Raw genomic sequence first — 17,378 nt, forward strand, 5'->3', positions numbered from 1 at the left:
CCTCCCACCCTTGGACTTTTAAGGGATGTCTGGGATCCACCCCTTGAGGGGGGGGCTCTGTCACGCCCATGGACTCATTTTTTAGTTTTCATGTTTTAGGTTATGCTTTTGTTGTCAGTCCATGTTTAGTTTTGCCTTAGTTTCCCTTCACTCTGTTCCTTAGGTTCATTCACTTCACCTGTGTTTTTTCCTCAGCTGCACTCACTCCCCAATCACTCCCAGCCCTCTATTTAGTTTCCTGCCTCCCCTGTCGTTTTTGTCGGATTGTTGTTTGTTGCCACCCATGTTCCATGAGCCCCAAGAAGTCTAAGTATTTATTCCATGTAATATCAAGCTAAGTCTTTTGTTGTTTTGTTTTTTTTTTCATAGTCAAGTTTCTGTTTTGTCACAGTTAAGTTTTGGAATCCGGCTCAGCCGCGCTTTGTTTTGACCTTTTTGTCTTGAATTAATAAATCTTCCTTATTTGTGAAAGTCCGCACCCGTGTCCACCTCACACATCCTGACAATGAACATGCTGGATACAAAATTGTGGTCAAGACATTTTTAAATGATAAGGCGCTGCTTTGCAATTTATTTGCATTTTATTTCTAAATGGACCCAAGTGGGCAGGGTATTTTTTTTTTTTTTTTTTTTTTTTTTTTTTTTTACTTCTCAAGTTTATCATTTGTATGTGTAAAAAAAACAAAACATCCATCGGCCCTGTGATGGAATGGTGAGCCATCCAGGGTTAGGGGTGTACCCCATGTCTCGCTCAATGGCAGCTGGGATAGTCCAAGCAACTAAAATGGATGGATGAACAAACATGTTGCCTCTACGGTGTTTTTATTCATGTTTGACTACAATTATTTACATTTGTGTGAATTTAAGTTGAAAGGAGTTATCAGTCTTACATCATTAAAACAAAAACTCTATAAAATATCTACTCGAACTGAAGAGATGAAAAATATGCTGGTTAGATGAACTAAGAACACAGTGAATTTCTGCTGAAGGGACATTGAGCTACTCAGATATACCCCCACAGAAAATGTCTCCTTGTCATGTTGTCACAACTGTGAATAAATACCAAACCTTTATTTACACTTGAGCCTGTGTCTGGTATTCCGGGGGTCACTGTGGGTCACCTGCTAACCCACTACCACTATTGCTAAAATTAAGAGGAGGGTGTTGTTTGATTTTTTTCGGGTTTTTTTTCTAACCCTCAAATTCCTTCACTGAAAGAATGTAAGCTTATGTTTCACAACGCAACCCATTCAAAGACAAACGATCCATGACTTCGTCTCGAGTGGCGATCCGTGTGTTGTGTGTCAAACAACTTGTCTTTGCATCAGGAAGATTTGATTTAAAGAAGGAAACACACACTCATTTGTCATTTATAATGAAACTTATTGCTCCTCAAAAACATGCTCAGGTAACAACCTGAAGATCACAAGGATTATATGCATGTTCAGAGCAGGAAAGCCCATACAGGGACTGTTTTGGGGGGTTTTCAAAGTAGACAGTAAACAAAAATGAAGACAAAGTCAAAAATACCCATATCAGCTGCACTAACACTACTTTCAGCATTTTTTGATAATAGATTTTGCTCCTAAATTTGCAGATAGTTGAGCTTAGTTTTTTTGGTTGTTTTTTTTTCTTTTCCCAGTGAAGGGCAGGACTGTGAAGTCTCCCTATCCATATGGGGAGAAAATCAGGGATGGGTCATTCAGAAAGCACTTCTGTGACTGCAGAGTTGCTTGTACTTTGGTCTAAGTTGTAAAATATCCCCCAAGAACCTTTCACAGTGTGAGTCTTCCAGCCTCAGTAACGGTCAGGGGTCAAAGAGCAAAGCGCAACAGAAGGATCTGCTTGTCACACTGATCCACAGACATCCTGCGAGCATAAACCTGCCTAGCTCGTTGCTGTGCTTTATGGTACAATGACACTCTTTTTGGATCCTGTAACACAAATCAGGCCGGGTTTAACTCTTCTTTAACTAATGAAGAGTCTAAAATTTTGAAACTATTTTGCATTAGCCATTTTAGTTTGTCATCATAAGCCACGAGTGCACTGGTTGAGGATTTGGGGATATGCATTTATTTTCTTTTTTCCTCAGCATTATATAACAAAGTCAATAATAACATATCACATTAATGTTTGTGAGTTATTATGAAATTACAACCAGCGACCAATTGGTTATTTTAACAAAGATTAGAAATGGTTAAAAACGGCTTGGTTCTGTTTGACCCATTTTCATTGTAGTGAAATCAAATGCTGCCCCTCTGTAAAAGTCCTGAGATATCAACGATTCCTTTTGGTGTCGGTGCTTTGATGTACCATAAGTAGCAGTAAAAAGATGCCAATAATCTAGCTGCAAGCATCATCAGGAGAGGGTTGGAATGGAGTCAGAGGACTTCAATACATAAGACAACATTGGAAAGCACTTTTTTCACTTCTTTGTTTTCATTTACTTGCAGTTTACTTCTAGTTTTATTTGGTTAGGTTTAGACTCAAAACTTACTTTGTTAGGTTTCCAGAAAGACTGTGATTGGGTTTAAAGTATACTGCCTCATCGCATTGATCCAGCGAAATTACTATGAGTTGTTATATTTACTCGGACAACTATAAAGACGAGCTCCTGTGTTGATTTGTAATCCCAGAAAGTGTTGACAAATCAGCAGATCAAGATGTCGGAAAAGTGAGAACAGGGTGATCTGTCCAAAGACAACATACACAACTCGAACTCTAATGAATTAGCTTGTTGTAACCAGTTTGTAATTTCTGTCAGTTTTGCTCGTTCACCAAGTTTGTTTTCACTTGGTCAAAACACCGGTTGTCGCATAGCTGCATTTAAAGCCTCAACATGTTATTTCAATTTTAAGATATTGGGATTTGAATTTGTTATTCAAATGAGATATCACGTGTTTAAGTGATTGATAATAAAGTGTGTTTTAGAGCTGTTGGTGGGCGAATTTAAAAACCTTTGAATGGAGTCAGGACAGTTGCTTCTCCTTAGATCATTTAACCTAACCATTAAAGCCATGAAAGCCAGTGAAATGTGGTATCAAATGACTGATAATTTGGCATGAAATAACTAATTTTAATACTTAGGGAACATAAATATATACAAATATTCTTGAACCCTCCATTAACAAATTTTGTTCATTTCTCTGTGCAATTGGATTGGATTTGGTTAAGACAAAGTCTTGGTCTATGTGTCCCACATCTGCTCTGAGACCCCATGCTGAGGCCATTAGACCTGTACAATAGCAACATCAGTTACACTGAGCAGGCACAATCTATAGTCTATGACTGCAGAGCACTAACAAGATTAATTCCTCTTGGATGGGACAAACTTCCTAAAATGTCAGTGTAGAAAGGGAAAGGGAGCAATTGAAGTTAACAAGCTCATTAGTGGACTTCAAGACAATGTTCAGAGTTGGATATCTGATATTGAGCTTGTAGTGAGTCCATGGAAGACAAATGAGTGCAAGAAGAACTTTTCTCATAGTGGACAACTTCAAATTCCTTTTTTCATCTGGCATGTTTACATCCAGCCACACCATCTTTGTGAAGGTGTGACAGACTGTGGTCCATATTGGATAAGTCAAGCATTCTCAATCCAAGATTGTGTCCCACTTTCAGATCTGACCGTTACATAGTGCAGACATGTGCAAGAGGTTTCAGACTACTGATTATGAATGGATAAAGCCAGCTTTATTCAACATGTTTGTAACTGATTTTCAGAGCATGTTTATGACGCTGAGATATCTGCTCATTTTCCTCCTTTGAAGACATAAATCTCAAGAGACATGAAGGTTGTTTTTTTTGTTGTTGTTGTCGTTGTTTTGTTTTGTTTTGTTGAAAAAGTAAGTTACTGAAGTGGAAGTGAGTCATGCATTTGTTGGCATTTTTTCCACAGATAAATACAGCAAGATGGTACATGCAGCATTGAGACTAAATTAATGAAAAAGACAGTCTTATTCAAGTGGGGTCACACCCATGGATGTCAGTAGTACGCTGAAACTAGCTCCTCATGCCTTAGCTCCGTAGATAATCACTGGATCCATTTGTTGATTGTTTATTCAATAAAAAAAGAAACTATCACCAGATCTATCACTTCATTCACTGTACTCTGATTCATCACAGCTGGAGAGTCTGTCTGCATGGAAATAGTGCTATGGAGAACGCGGCAAAAAGAAAACAGGCCTCTCCACAAACGAGGTATGGGTTTACATTATGTTTCTCATACACAGAAAGAACTCCTCGGAACACTCCATAAACAGATTCCTCAAAGCATTTCCACTGTGGCTTGGCTTTCTTTTGTACTTCCACCATATCCTGTGCCTGTTTTTGACAGGGGTGCAGCCCTGGATTCTCTATGAAAATGGAGAAGGAAATGGGTGGAGCATTGCTCAGGGAAGAGAGTAAAAGGGTTACTGGGCTACAGATGGACCAGTGGGTATGACCAGCCGTGTCTCATTTTCACACAGAGTTGTAATGAGAACCTGCTGGGGTGATGTTAAGCACAGGCCTGAGATCGGTTTACGTCTTTCCCGAACCTCTGACCTTAACTGTCTGTGAGACTGTATTGATGATAGAGTGAGCATGTCAGAGGAAAAAAAGAGGAGAAAAACAGCCCTCAATTTTTCTTTGTGATCCAATCGTAATTATGCCCATTTGGAATCAAGTTACCATGTACAGCCATTTTTAAAAGACGAGATGTCCTGCATGCATCTCTGTGACTGCATTATCTCATATTTTACGTATGTGATACATCAGTGGAAACCACAGAACCATTTGCATATCCAGGCCAAAAAGGGCATATTTAGTCGGCTCCAGAGCGTGTGACTCGTCACACTACAATACAGTCAAGCCAGCTTACCTATTCCTCAGATTAAGAGTCCAGTTGAAGGTTCACAGGAGGCTTTAGTCCTTAAATGGTCAAGTGTTTCTACAGACACGAACAGACTGAAGTTACTTTGAAGTAAAGAGGGTAAGGGGGTTTGAGCTAGTCGATCAAGGAAAACTCTAATTTTTTACCCACACCGAAAACAATTATAAGTTCTTCATGCAGTTAATCTTGATAGATTTGAAAGATAAAAAGAGACATTTCACCCAAGTTGTAAACATTGTTTTGGGCAGTTTTCACCAGAACTATTTTCTACCTAAGTGTTCAGAACATTTGCCGTGTAATATCTCGAGTGGGAAAACGTTTCTGGGTGGATATTTTATTGTTAGAAGTTTAAATTGATTCAAATTAACTCAAAGTAGGAGGATTGAGTTGTTCTTTTATATTTTGGCTGTTGCCAACAAGTGTGACCAAAATTTAGTAATCATTTTGCTGTAAAAAAAAAGACATTATTTATAGATTCTGGGTATACATTAATGGAGAGTTATTTATAGATTCCAGACAACAGGGCTCCATAACAGTGGTAATAATTATTAGTATTTCTAGATCATTGCTGGCTATGATGTTTCCAGAAGATTTATTTTGGAAACTGCAGCATCCAGAGAAAGTCTGTTCAGGTAAATCATTGAAGCTCCATAGAAATGATCCAAGCAGACCTTCCAGTTCAAGGCCAGATGCTTCTTGTTATTTGTATCAGTACTTTAAAAGAAAAGTAGAATAAAGATTCATTTGATAGGGTTGGTGGGAAAAATACCAGTGACCGTGGCAGCTTCTCTGTCTCTTGAAGTAATCCGTTTCTGGATTGTGAGCTATATGTATTTGAGTGTCACTAGTTAGTAATATAGACTCATTTGTCAATGAGACATTTAAGTTAATTTAGACTTCTCAGAGTTCAGGATATTTGCTACATATTTAGGGTGCAGCACTTCATTCACAAATCACTATACAACTATGTGCTTGTGGTGGGACCTCTTGCAAATAGATACACACAGACCTATACACTTTGAAATGTTCAATTCAGAGCATACAAAACTATCATTTTTTTTCTGTTTCAATATTTTTTCATACTTTACATAAAACAAGTGACTTAGAAGCTTTTTTGAACGATTGCAAGTGTTGCTGACTGAAGGGGGGCACGAGTAGTGGCATTATACGAGTCACTATGATGCATTTTGCACCCTGGATTACAGTTAAAGTTAATGAATGTTCATGAGTGCACTGCTGCTCTGCAAAAAAAAAATAAAAAAAAAAATAGAAAAACAAAAACAAATAAAGTAATTTTTTAATATACCAGAATAGAAGCAGCTGATATCCGCTTAAGTAAAAGCAACAAAAGTCACCAAGGATAATTGGGGAAATATCTGTCTGTAATTTGGGTGAACTGACCCTTTCAGCAAGAAATTCCACATGTCTTGCATTCAGGTCTGAGCCTGAGAAGGACCCCACTGTTGTATGCAGCTCATGGGGGTCTGAGAGTAGATACGAGCCAGAGCTGCAGTGCTCGAGGAGGGAGGTAGATTTGGTTTCACCCCTGGGTGTGCTGAGTGGAGGTCTGCTTCTCACACCAGGGCAAGCCATATTTCTTCACCATGTGGTTTGAACCTGCAGACCTGCCCAGAGGATTTCACCACTCTTAATGATGGAAAATTAACGCTTCACTGAACTGAGCTAAATGCCCCTACTGACATTCCCAAACTATTTACAGCGCGGCTTGAAAAACAGCGAGCTGAGGGATCACTCGAGGTATATTTCTGCTGATTTAGGCGTAGGCTAATGAGGAAAGCATGTCAGCCAGATTCTGTTATGATTCCATGCAGTGCTGGAGACCAGAAACTGAGAGAAGCTGTCAAGAAAACGACTGGTGATAAAATACTATGAACCACAATTAGAAAAGAAATGATTGTCTCTCAGACCCAGAGGAGCAACTTGGGAGAATTTGGGGTTTTCTTTGCCAGAGAAGACAAATTTGTCCACAAGGTTCACCTGACATCAGGAAACTCATTGTGCTGAATGAAGAAGAGGTCTTTGCCACAAACTAGACTCCTCCCAGACGTGTCTGGAAGAAAACCTCTTGTTAACAGCAGGAGCCGGCCAGTGACAGACGCTACATCAACGCTAGCTGATGCTCAACAAAACCTGATTAAGCCTATATTTTACAACTTTTACGCACAGACAAAATGAGAGTCTTTATTTCGGCTGTGGCAGTGTTGTGTGTGTTATCAATACCCTGCATGGAAGCCATCCATGGACTGTACAACTTTGGCCAGCATGATTTATTCTACAAAAAGAACAACTGCAAGCAAATTCCAGCTAACCTCCTTCTTTGTAATGATATAGAATACACGGAGATGCGCCTCCCGAACCTGCTCGGACACGAAACCATGAATGAAGTTCTGCAGCAAGCTTCGTCTTGGATCCCTCTTGTGCATAAGAAGTGTCACCCAGACACAAGAAAGTTCCTTTGCTCTCTTTTCGCTCCCGTCTGTCTGGACGATTTGGATGAGCCCATACAGCCTTGCAGGTCGCTGTGTGAAAGCGTCAAGCGCGGTTGCGCGCCCGTTATGTCCGCGTTCGGCTTTCCGTGGCCAAAGATGTTGGACTGCGACCGTTTCCCACTCGACAACGACCTATGCATACCGCCTGCAGGCATCGAGAACGTTGTGCCAGTCACCAGAGAGGGTAAGGTTAAGTTAAGCTCTAATTTGAGATCGTTTGTACGATCCGAATCCTGCGCGTAATGAAATGCACCTTGGTGACACTTCAGCTGAGAGGTATTTGACTCTTCATAAAATGCATGAAAAGCATCATTTTCAATTGAGCACAAACATTTTCTTTCCTTTCTGGTCATAGGGTTTCTGTGTGTCCTTCAAAAATGACATTGTGTGTTCGGTTATGGCAGAAATCAATGATCTGCGATAATTATATTAATTTTGTCTAATTTCTCTTTTAGTACCCAGGGTGTGCAATGCTTGCAAAGAAACAGATGAAAATGACAACGAAATTGTTGACAACATTTGCAAGAATGACTTTGGTAAGTTCCCCAGCTTTATTACAGCAGTAGTCCAAAAGGATAAGTACAGAGGACCCAAGAGGTCATCAAGGGAGGTTCAAGGAAATTTAAAGCAGCATGACAATAAACTTCACTGCTAAACTTGCCCTAATTATTAGAAAACCTTAAAAAGAGTGTCTATTGTGGCTTTTATCTCCCTCAAACCAAACCACGATCGTCATAAACACATCTCAGATGGTCATTTTGAAAACATTGCTTCTCTCTCAACCCAGTTGTCAGAGGACAAAGTTAGTATTTTACTCTTCTAGAAGTCAGCGAGTCTTAATGTTTCTTAGAAAATGTTCAGGCAACATGCACGAGTGCACATTGGAAGGCTGGAGAGTTGGTGGTGGTATAAGTCACAGGACTTTTCTTGACACTTGGGTCTGACTCTTAGAAGTTTCCTTCTAACCTGCTCTACAGTGTCCTCACCTGGTCTATGCACAAAAACAACATGTTTGTACAAGCATTGAGACTGCTTTGTTGGGATGAAGATAGTGGTTTTGCTTAACATCTCCATCAATACCCTGTACATTCTTGTCAAATTGTCAGTTGGTTTATCCGACAAGATGAGGATTACACGGGTCTCTGTATCCCTCAGAAACACTGAAAAAATACCTATTTTTGGTTTCCAAAATTTCATAATGCCAACATTTCATTCCATTGACTGTGCTGATTCTACATTCTTTACTCTCTCCATTTCCTTCACGCATTTCAAGCTCTGAAAATCAAAGTCAAGGAGATCTCATATATCAACGGCGATACCAAAATCGTGCCAGAGAACAAGAGCAAGACCATCTATATGATGAATGGTGTGACAGAGCGCGACCTACGGAAGACGGTGCTGTGGCTGAGGGATGGATTGCAGTGCATCTGTGAGGAGATGAATGACATCAACGCCGCCTACCTGGTCATGGGCCAGAAGATGGATGGCCATCTGGTCATCACTTCCCTGAAGCGCTGGCAGAAGGGACAGCGTGAGTTTAAGAGAATCTCACGCAGCATTCGGAAAATGCAGTGTTAGGAAGGACAGAGGAAAAGAAACTGCATGTTAGTGTTGAGGATCAAGTTAAGTTTGTTGAACCTTTCAAGCTGACACACAGCTTACAGCTATGGGTCATATGTTCTGCTCTGCAGTGCAGCTAAGCTGTCTCCCAGAGGACACAGCATTCTGTTTCCTCCATTAGATTATTGTTGAATTTTAAAGGAAAAAAATGTCAAATGAGGCACATATGGGTGTAAAACACATGATAAAAACAAAACAAGTTTATTTTGCTTTAAAGCTATGATGCATGTGGGTTTACAGGTGTTTGTATCAATCTAACCTTGGACAGCGAAATACTATTTTTGGAAGTTCAGTCACCGTCTCCAATTCAATTTTCAATTCAATTCATTTTTATTTATATAGCGCCAAATACAACAAATGTCATCTCAAGGCACTTAGATAGTAAGTCCAATTCAAGCCAATTGGAATTCAATTAATTAATAATAATCAGAATTCATAAAATAAACAATTCATTTTGTGTGGAGCAGGTGCCCTCTAGTGGACAGTTTTGAAATGATTAATGATGTCACCTCTTAGAAACTTTTTTTTTTTTTGCATTTTTGTAGTTTTTTGGAGCCGTAATAATAATCTGAATGAATGCTTTTCTCACAAATGGTTGGGGGGGGGGGGGGGGGGGGGGTGACAGTATGACAATTGGAAAACAGTAATGCCACAACACATACTTATATTTTGGCATTACGCACATAAACTGGGTTGCAGAGATAGTTTAAGTTAACTTCCACAAATGTTCAATGAAACACAGTATAGTCACTGAAAATTTTGCCCCACCAAATGGTCGAGCAGGTTAAGCTCAGCTGATGTTTACGGCGCAGACGAATAACAAATGACATGGTTGGATTGAAAACTAACTGAGCTTTGAGACCTGGATTAAAAATGACTGGCTCGCATAATAATTGGCAGATGTGGCCTCGTCCTGCATGAAGGTGGAGTTTTTCAGCCTCAAACAGACACTTTTTTTTTTTTTCTTCTGGTCCTCACATCTCTAGATGATCTTTTTCTTTTTTCAGAATAAAGCTCTATTCAAAAGTTCCATCGAAAACAACTTTACATTAACAGAGTCACAGGTGTGGGCAGTTTAAGATTGTAATAATAAAGTATTTCCAGCTTTAGGAAAGTCAATCCCACAGATATAAAAACCTGATTCAATTAGCATGGCGCACAGTGAGTAAAGATGTGATGCCTCTTTGGGCGTTGTGTCATTTTCTAATAATATTTGTGTTTTTATATTCCTTCTGTTTTCTCAAGCAAAAATGAGAGATAGCTGGCTATATTCTCTTCCTCTTCTACACTTTAATATTCTTGGTAATCTTTTGTAAGTGAGCAACTGCATACTTTTCTACCACCATATGATAAAACTAATATTTTTCTACTCCACGTGTTCATTTAAACTTTTGATTTACCTCTTTATTGTGTTCAAGTGAAGTATTTGGTTTGTAGGCGTAGACTGCAAATATCTGATTTTTGGTCAGTTATGTTTTGATGAGCAGTAACTTGGTAAATAACCATGAGGTTGTGTGTATGTTTGCTATAGTATGTAAAGTATTTTTAGAAGTACTACAGTGTAAATATCAAATACTGCCATTTATTCTTGTATAAAGCTTTGCGCAATTAAAAGCTGCCAACAACATGCTTCAGTTATGTGTCTGTGTTCAGAGTAAATGGGAATTTGGTTAAATCCTTATTTCCATGGCTATAAGATGGGAATAAGCTGAACAATATGTGCCACTGGTTACACACTGTCATCTAGTGGAATTCACTGGTTAAATCTGGTCATAGAGGAGGTCCATCCATTCATCCTTTTTCTATTACCCGCTTAATCCAATTCAGGATCATGGGGTGGGGGGGTACTGAAGCCTATTGCTTCCAGCTGCCATTCAACGAATGGACGGGTCACCAGTCCATCACAGGGCCACTCAGAGACAAATGAGACAAACAACCATGCACACTCACGCTCACAAAAATTTGTGTAACCAATTAACCTAACGTGCATGTTTTTAGACTGTAGCAGGAAGCATGCACAGGGAGAACACGCAAACTCCACAAACCAATTAAAACCAGGAAACCCTGCCGCTGTGAGGCGACGGTGCTCATCACCACACCACCGTTCAGCCCAAAGAGGAAGTATTTAGTCTTGAAAATAATTGCTCAATGAAACAGATGCCACCCGTGTTGTGTTTGCTCATAAATTGTCCAATTTTACCCTTCATTATTCAATCATAAAGTCTATAAAAACCTGACAACTTCCACAAATGCTAATTATTTTCACAGTGTGAGCATATAGGCTAATCATCCATTTATCCCAGTTGTCAGAGTTCTAAAGACGCGGCCCCTCCGGGACAGATCGCCAGTCCATCACAGGGCCATATTCAGTGTTTATTCACTAAATACCAGCATTGCACTTCAGAGCCACACACAATGAAATGAAAACAACCTGGACAGATTATTTCAAGCCATTATTCATATCATTTATAATGACAATAATCAGACAAATATACAGAAACTAATTCCCCACTTTTACTTGAGAACATTTTCATTTGATTATCACCACTATTGTAGAAGGAAGAAGGGGTCCCAATGTCCCCGAGACAAATGTTTTTGAAACATGGTTTTTTAGGACCCTTAAGGTGTCTATTTAAGATTTTTGCTTGTTGCCCAGGTCAACTAATGTCCCAAAAAACGGTGTGAGGGGAGTTGTAAACAGACTTGTACCTAAAATATTCACGCAAACTGTTACAAATACCCTACAGTGAAGTTAGACCACCAAAGGATGTCACTGTATGTGAAATGGTTTGGTTTATCAGTGGCAGCCCCTCCCATAGAGATTCCTCAGACTTTGCACCTTGATTTATGCCATTATGAAAGCTGTCACATGACTGCCATGTGAGTCTAATGACTCACCTCCACATTCCGGTCATTGTCTGTCACGGTGTGTTTGGTATAGAAATACCTGGGACTCCCCACTGAGTCTCTAGATGAGTGCTGTGGGATAGTCAACTCTATAGCTACAGACAAGACGGCCCTTTTTTTCTGACCTGATACAGTATGTTCATAAGTAAATTGTTATTTCTGTCCAGCATTTAGACTGAAGGGAATGGGCATGGCATTTTGAATCAAACTCCTTCAAATGGCAAATCCTACCAATCCAAAGCAAAGTACATTTGTCCAGGATTCACAAAACATTCAGTGACAAAAGGCTCGAAAACTGTGGAAATGGTGGACACATTTTATGTGGCCATTTGCTTTGTAGAGGGCAGCATTCGTGTGACTTTGTGGCAAACCAAAAAAACTTCATTTTTAAGACCAAAATCTAGACCAAACTAGAAAAGTGAATAATCTATTATGTCTTTATTGTGCATGGGTGCAGTCCTCTGTGGTGTTAATAATTAACTATACATGGGGTCACAATCAGTGAAGGTAAGATCCCATGTCATTGGGCCGACATGTTTATTGTTCGTTTGTTTGGGAAACAGACGCGTTGCTGCCTGTAAAGAGTCAGTAAACAGAAGTGATGGCCAGGATCGAGAGGAGCCAATCAGTCATTACAACAATCACACGGTCCCTGGTGTGGTCCTGACTGCATAATTCAGGCTACTCAATGGAAACGTTAAATTACATAATAACCAAGAGAAGAATCCGATGCATTTACGGTGGTGGGAAAAACTCAAAACGGTCCAGACGACTGGACGTAGAGGGGAATTTGCTGTGACACTGACTGCTCTGATGTGACGTGTAGGGGGCGGGAAATGAAGAAACACTGTACATTACGCTGGGAAGTTGATTTGAATTAGCATTGTCTGGTAATCTTTACACTATAGGTTTTACAAAAACTCTTCCGTTGAAAACCCCGCCACGTTTTTGGGTGGGATGAAACTAACTGAATCCAGATATAGTTTTTCTTTTTTTTTAAAAAAGAAAGAAAAAACCTATTAGTCGTGTTGACAACAGACCACTCCTTCAGAGGACCGCCCCTAGAGGCAGCAGAGGTATCTAAAAAAAAAAAAAAAAAAACATTTGGGTTGTAGTTGCTGGGATTTGGCAACATAAACCAAAAAAAGATGTGTGTTATTATGTTTGTGTTTATGCAGACTATCTATTTGAGCCAAAAGCCAGACAAACCCCGCTTTAGCAGCTCGCTCGGCAGTGAGCCTTTGAAAGGTGGCAGCCACTGCTCCGTTTTGACGAAGAACAAAAAAGTACGCGGGGAAGTTCCCTAGGAAATCCCCCAAGACCTTCGGGGATATTATTCACTGATGCGCCAAATCTCCGGCAGAATTTACCTTCTCGCTGTATTTGGAAAAGACACGGACCAGGGGCAGAGGCGTCAAATGCTGGATTATTAACTCACTGCTCTGTCTGTCAAACCGACCAAACCCGCAATGGATACCGCCAGCAGCCTAAACACGGACACGGACGCGCTTCAGGACAAAATGCGGAGTTACAGCGTGCTGAACACTCTGTATCACGAGACGCGACAGGAAATAGAGCTTCTTGGCAAACAGATCTTTGTCAAGGACAACATCATCGCAGACTTAAAAGCCAGGTTGGGGAAACACGAAAGGGTCTACGTGACGGTGGGAGATAACGAGTCTATGGTCAAAGGTCCGTCCAAGTCTTTGGTGGAAAGCCTGGTCAAAGAAATGTGCAAACAGACACAACAGAAGCACGACCTGGAGTTCAAGGCAGCCCGACAATCGGAGGTAAAATGGGATGAAATGCAGCAGATTTGTGTGTGAACCTGCATGCCGGAGGTGTATGGTGTGAAAAAAGTCTGTCCCAAGTGTGTAGTTCCCTCACAAGTTTCTGACAAGAGCTATCAGTGATGATACAAGTAAAACAGCTTATAAATGGGAGCTTTTGACTCTCTGCTTGACCAAGTGGTATTATGTTCTGTAGTGGATTCACTTAGAATAGTTGAAAACATGTTGAGTAACATCCTCTGAGACACATAAAGACAAATGGTCATGAGAGCACATATTTGTGGCAGCTCTGACCATAACACATCATATTCTTGTTGCATTTCTAATGTGCAAAAATCCCCTGATGCGTGTACATTTCCAGCTGTTGTTGTCACGCTATTCATCGCTTGCTTTTTTTTGTCCCAGGAGATTCAGAGGCTCAATGTGCAGCTCAAAGAGCTGGAGGTGGAGCTGGAGAACGTCAGGTGTCAGCCGGACCACGAGAAGGACCAGGAGATCCAGAGGCTGAGGTTGGCCTTGGAGGAGAGGCAGCAGGCCGAGGCCACCCGGACCGTCCTCTGCACGTCCCTGGCTGAGGAGGCCGACCAGCTGCGCAGCCAGCTCGGGGCGACTGTGAAGGTGTGCCAGGGGCTGTTGGCCAGACTGGACACGGACAAGAAGGGGGGAAGAGAGATGAAGGAGATGGCTCAGCACCAAAGGGCTATGGAGGTGCGTAGTGCCTCAGGAGCGACATAGCTGTCGTTTGTTTGAGCTCAAAGCTTCACAAACTGTGTCCTTATTGCTCCTTTCGAGGAGAATCCTGCTGTAATTTCTCATCCACGTTTTTTTTTAACAGACACTAGAGTCCTCTGACATGAATGCTGTGAAATCCCAAATCCATCACCTTCAGGAGGAGAACAAACAGCTAAAGCAGCGCGTGGCTTATGTGAGTGCTCACTTATAGGAGAACATGTTATGACAATATTGCTTTTGCTTGATTTTTTTTTTTTTTTTTTTTTTTTTTTTAGTTGGAGGTTCATTGATAAAACACGAGCTGAATAGTGAATTGTTCGGTTTTTCTTTTCTAGGTACAGAGCCTGAACTCTCAGTGGCAGAAGTATGACTCTAGCAGGGAGGACTACATCCGAGGTTTATGTCAGAGGCTGAAGGAGAGCACTGGGATGGGCTTGATGCCTGTAATGAGCTCTGTTAGCACAGGGTTGCTTCATCAAGAAATTTCCAGACTCAACACCTTACTGGAGGAAAAAATAACGGAGTGCGCAAGGCTGGACAGAGAAGTTGAGGAAATAAGGAGACAAGGCCAAGAGCAAATCCAGACACTGGAGCAGCAGGTTGGTGCTACATCATTGGTGGTGCCTCTCTTCATTCTGTATGTAAAGCACCCTGAGATGTGTGTGTGTCTTGGCTTAATGTAAATCAAATCAAAGACTAAAGGTTGTGTCTGTTCCCTCAAGGTTCTCATCTATACAGACGACTTTAAGTCCGAGCGTGCCGACAGAGAGCGAGCGCAGGGTCAGATCGAAGACCTGAAGGAGCAGATTTCCAAGTTAAAACAGCAGCTGCACAAGCAGGTGAGGCGGCAGCCCATCGGTCAGGTGGATGAGTGCATCTATAGAAGCATCTGCTTCCTTTTGTCGCTTGCCTTATGTGTGGCTTAACAGAGTGTTTGTACCTCACAGCAGGGAGCGGGCAGGGAGAGCAGAGACGTGGTTCCCGTGTGTCATGTGCACATAGGACACAGGATCACCTCGAGGCGAAATAAGGAATCGTCAGAGCCGCTGGTTAGGACCCCTGCTGAGAGACAGCAGCAGCCGGCGGTGGCGGCGGTCGCCACAGCATCACCGAACTCGGCCTGGAACGAATGCCCGGGCCTGTCAGAGTTACAGTGCCCGCAGTGTCTCGCCAGGTTCAACGACACAGAGGCTGCAGAGTACCTGAACCATTGTGAAGAGTGTGCTCGGCTATAAGGGGAATTCGGAAATGACAAGTTAACTCTTACGGTTATCGAACACTGAAGACCACACTACAATGCAGGAAAAAAAAAAACCTGAGTGGAGATACCAATTCAGAGATGCTTGACTACAAACGAAACAACTTGAGATGTTTTTTTTGGTTTTTTTTAACAAAATGACGCAAAGCCCAAAGTTTCCCTCTCACAAGAGAAACTAGTTCATTTAGACTTTATGAGTCTGAGTCTGAACACTCTGCGTCACAAATCTGAGAGTTCTCCTGTGGCATTGTAGGAGATTATGGTGGTCGGAGGAGAGGACGCCAATGCAATATACCAAATATTATATACCTCAGTGTGTCAAATAACAAACCCGTTGCACTTTCTTGAAATTTAGCCAAAAACTAATCGTATAATCTTACGATTAAGAGATGAAAAATGCATAAGCTTCTTATTTTGGATTTAGACACCTAGTTGTTCATGTGGTGCTATTATTATTTTTTTTTTTACTGTTTCTTTTTAATAAAGTATATTATCAATGACAGATTTAAAAGTATATAACTATATTGATATTTATTCTCTTTTTATATATATATCCAACTGGAAAAGGCACATTTTTTAGTACAATGTTATGATGCCTTTTTTTAACACCAAAGACATAAAATATATATTTTTTGGGATCAAAGATGTAAAATACATGACAAAAAAAAAGCTTCAGATCCACGTTTGTTTAAACTATATGTAAAGACTGCATCCAAACTGACAATATTTTTTTATTTTTATTATTTTCTTTTCTTGAGATGTGTTGCTTTTATGTAGGTGGTGCGTTATTTTTGTAATAAAAGACTGATAACCCACACTTTATCTTATGGTTATTTATAATGGTTTGAAATGTGGCGTATTTTTTATTCTTGAGACAGTCTGCAGCTCCAAGCTGCAACCACAGCTCATGTCTTAACCACAAAAACGTTGGTGCTACTTAATCTGAGTCTGTATGCATGTCTTTTTAGCGTGTCACGTGTGTATTTGTGCTCAGTGGAAAACCCCTTCCCAGTGTTGCCTGAATAGGCACGCTGTGCTGTGACAGCCACATTCCCAGCTGTTGTGTAGCCAAAGGAAACACAACGAAGGGTACCAAGAGGACCGGCTCAAGTTACACCCAAACCTCGACAACTGCCTGTAGATGAGTTGGCGACCAAAACATCATGAAGTCTGTGTAGTATCATCTTGACACAAACACGCCAGCGGTGTTGTTTGGTGAATCAGTTGTCATGGGTTTTTATGAAATAAGCACAGGAAGCTGGACATCCCCTGTTTTAAAAGGGAAGTAGGCAGTTGCAGTGCGTAGAAAAGACATAACCAAACAACTCGTATTTCTGTGTGCTTGATCACATACCTATATTTTTTTTGGCCTATTCCAAATGAGTCCAAAAGAAAGACCAGATTTTTTTTTACAGAGATAAAAGCTGAACCCAAAACCTAAATGGAAGTATTGCTTAATTCAGTAAGTGTTGTGTGAACATACCAAGAGGCAGACTCTTAGTCTGGTGGGACCAGTAACTTATTTGGCTGCTGTTTGGCAAACCTGGGTATGCGATATGACAACTATTGACTGTGTAGAGCAGCTTTAACTGTTGGTGACAATGGCACATAATTGGAACATGACAAAGAGTCGCATTTTTTCAGCTTTTCTTCAAGCACAGGCCCAGAAATATATGGATAGTGAAACA

The 17,378-nt window shown here is 40.8% G+C and overlaps 2 protein-coding genes across 2 annotated transcripts; both read left to right on the plus strand.

Moving 5' to 3' along the window:
• Positions 1 to 6,967: 6,967 nt before the first annotated feature.
• sfrp2 (secreted frizzled-related protein 2) lies at positions 6,968 to 9,597 on the plus strand. The gene is made up of 3 exons (XM_075464459.1): positions 6,968 to 7,567; positions 7,839 to 7,919; positions 8,657 to 9,597. The coding sequence occupies exons 1-3, from the start codon at positions 7,066 to 7,068 to the stop codon at positions 8,959 to 8,961; spliced, it is 888 nt and encodes a 295-aa protein (XP_075320574.1). The 5' UTR covers positions 6,968 to 7,065; the 3' UTR covers positions 8,962 to 9,597.
• Positions 9,598 to 12,822: 3,225 nt separating this feature from the next.
• On the plus strand, positions 12,823 to 16,494 carry tnip2 (TNFAIP3 interacting protein 2). Its single transcript, XM_075464460.1, has 6 exons — positions 12,823 to 13,700; positions 14,106 to 14,408; positions 14,536 to 14,625; positions 14,768 to 15,031; positions 15,155 to 15,271; positions 15,380 to 16,494. The coding sequence occupies exons 1-6, from the start codon at positions 13,380 to 13,382 to the stop codon at positions 15,665 to 15,667; spliced, it is 1,383 nt and encodes a 460-aa protein (XP_075320575.1). The 5' UTR covers positions 12,823 to 13,379; the 3' UTR covers positions 15,668 to 16,494.
• Positions 16,495 to 17,378: the final 884 nt, after the last annotated feature.

Source organism: Odontesthes bonariensis, chromosome 4, assembly GCF_027942865.1.
Source record: "Odontesthes bonariensis isolate fOdoBon6 chromosome 4, fOdoBon6.hap1, whole genome shotgun sequence".
Taxonomy (NCBI): domain Eukaryota; kingdom Metazoa; phylum Chordata; class Actinopteri; order Atheriniformes; family Atherinopsidae; genus Odontesthes; species Odontesthes bonariensis.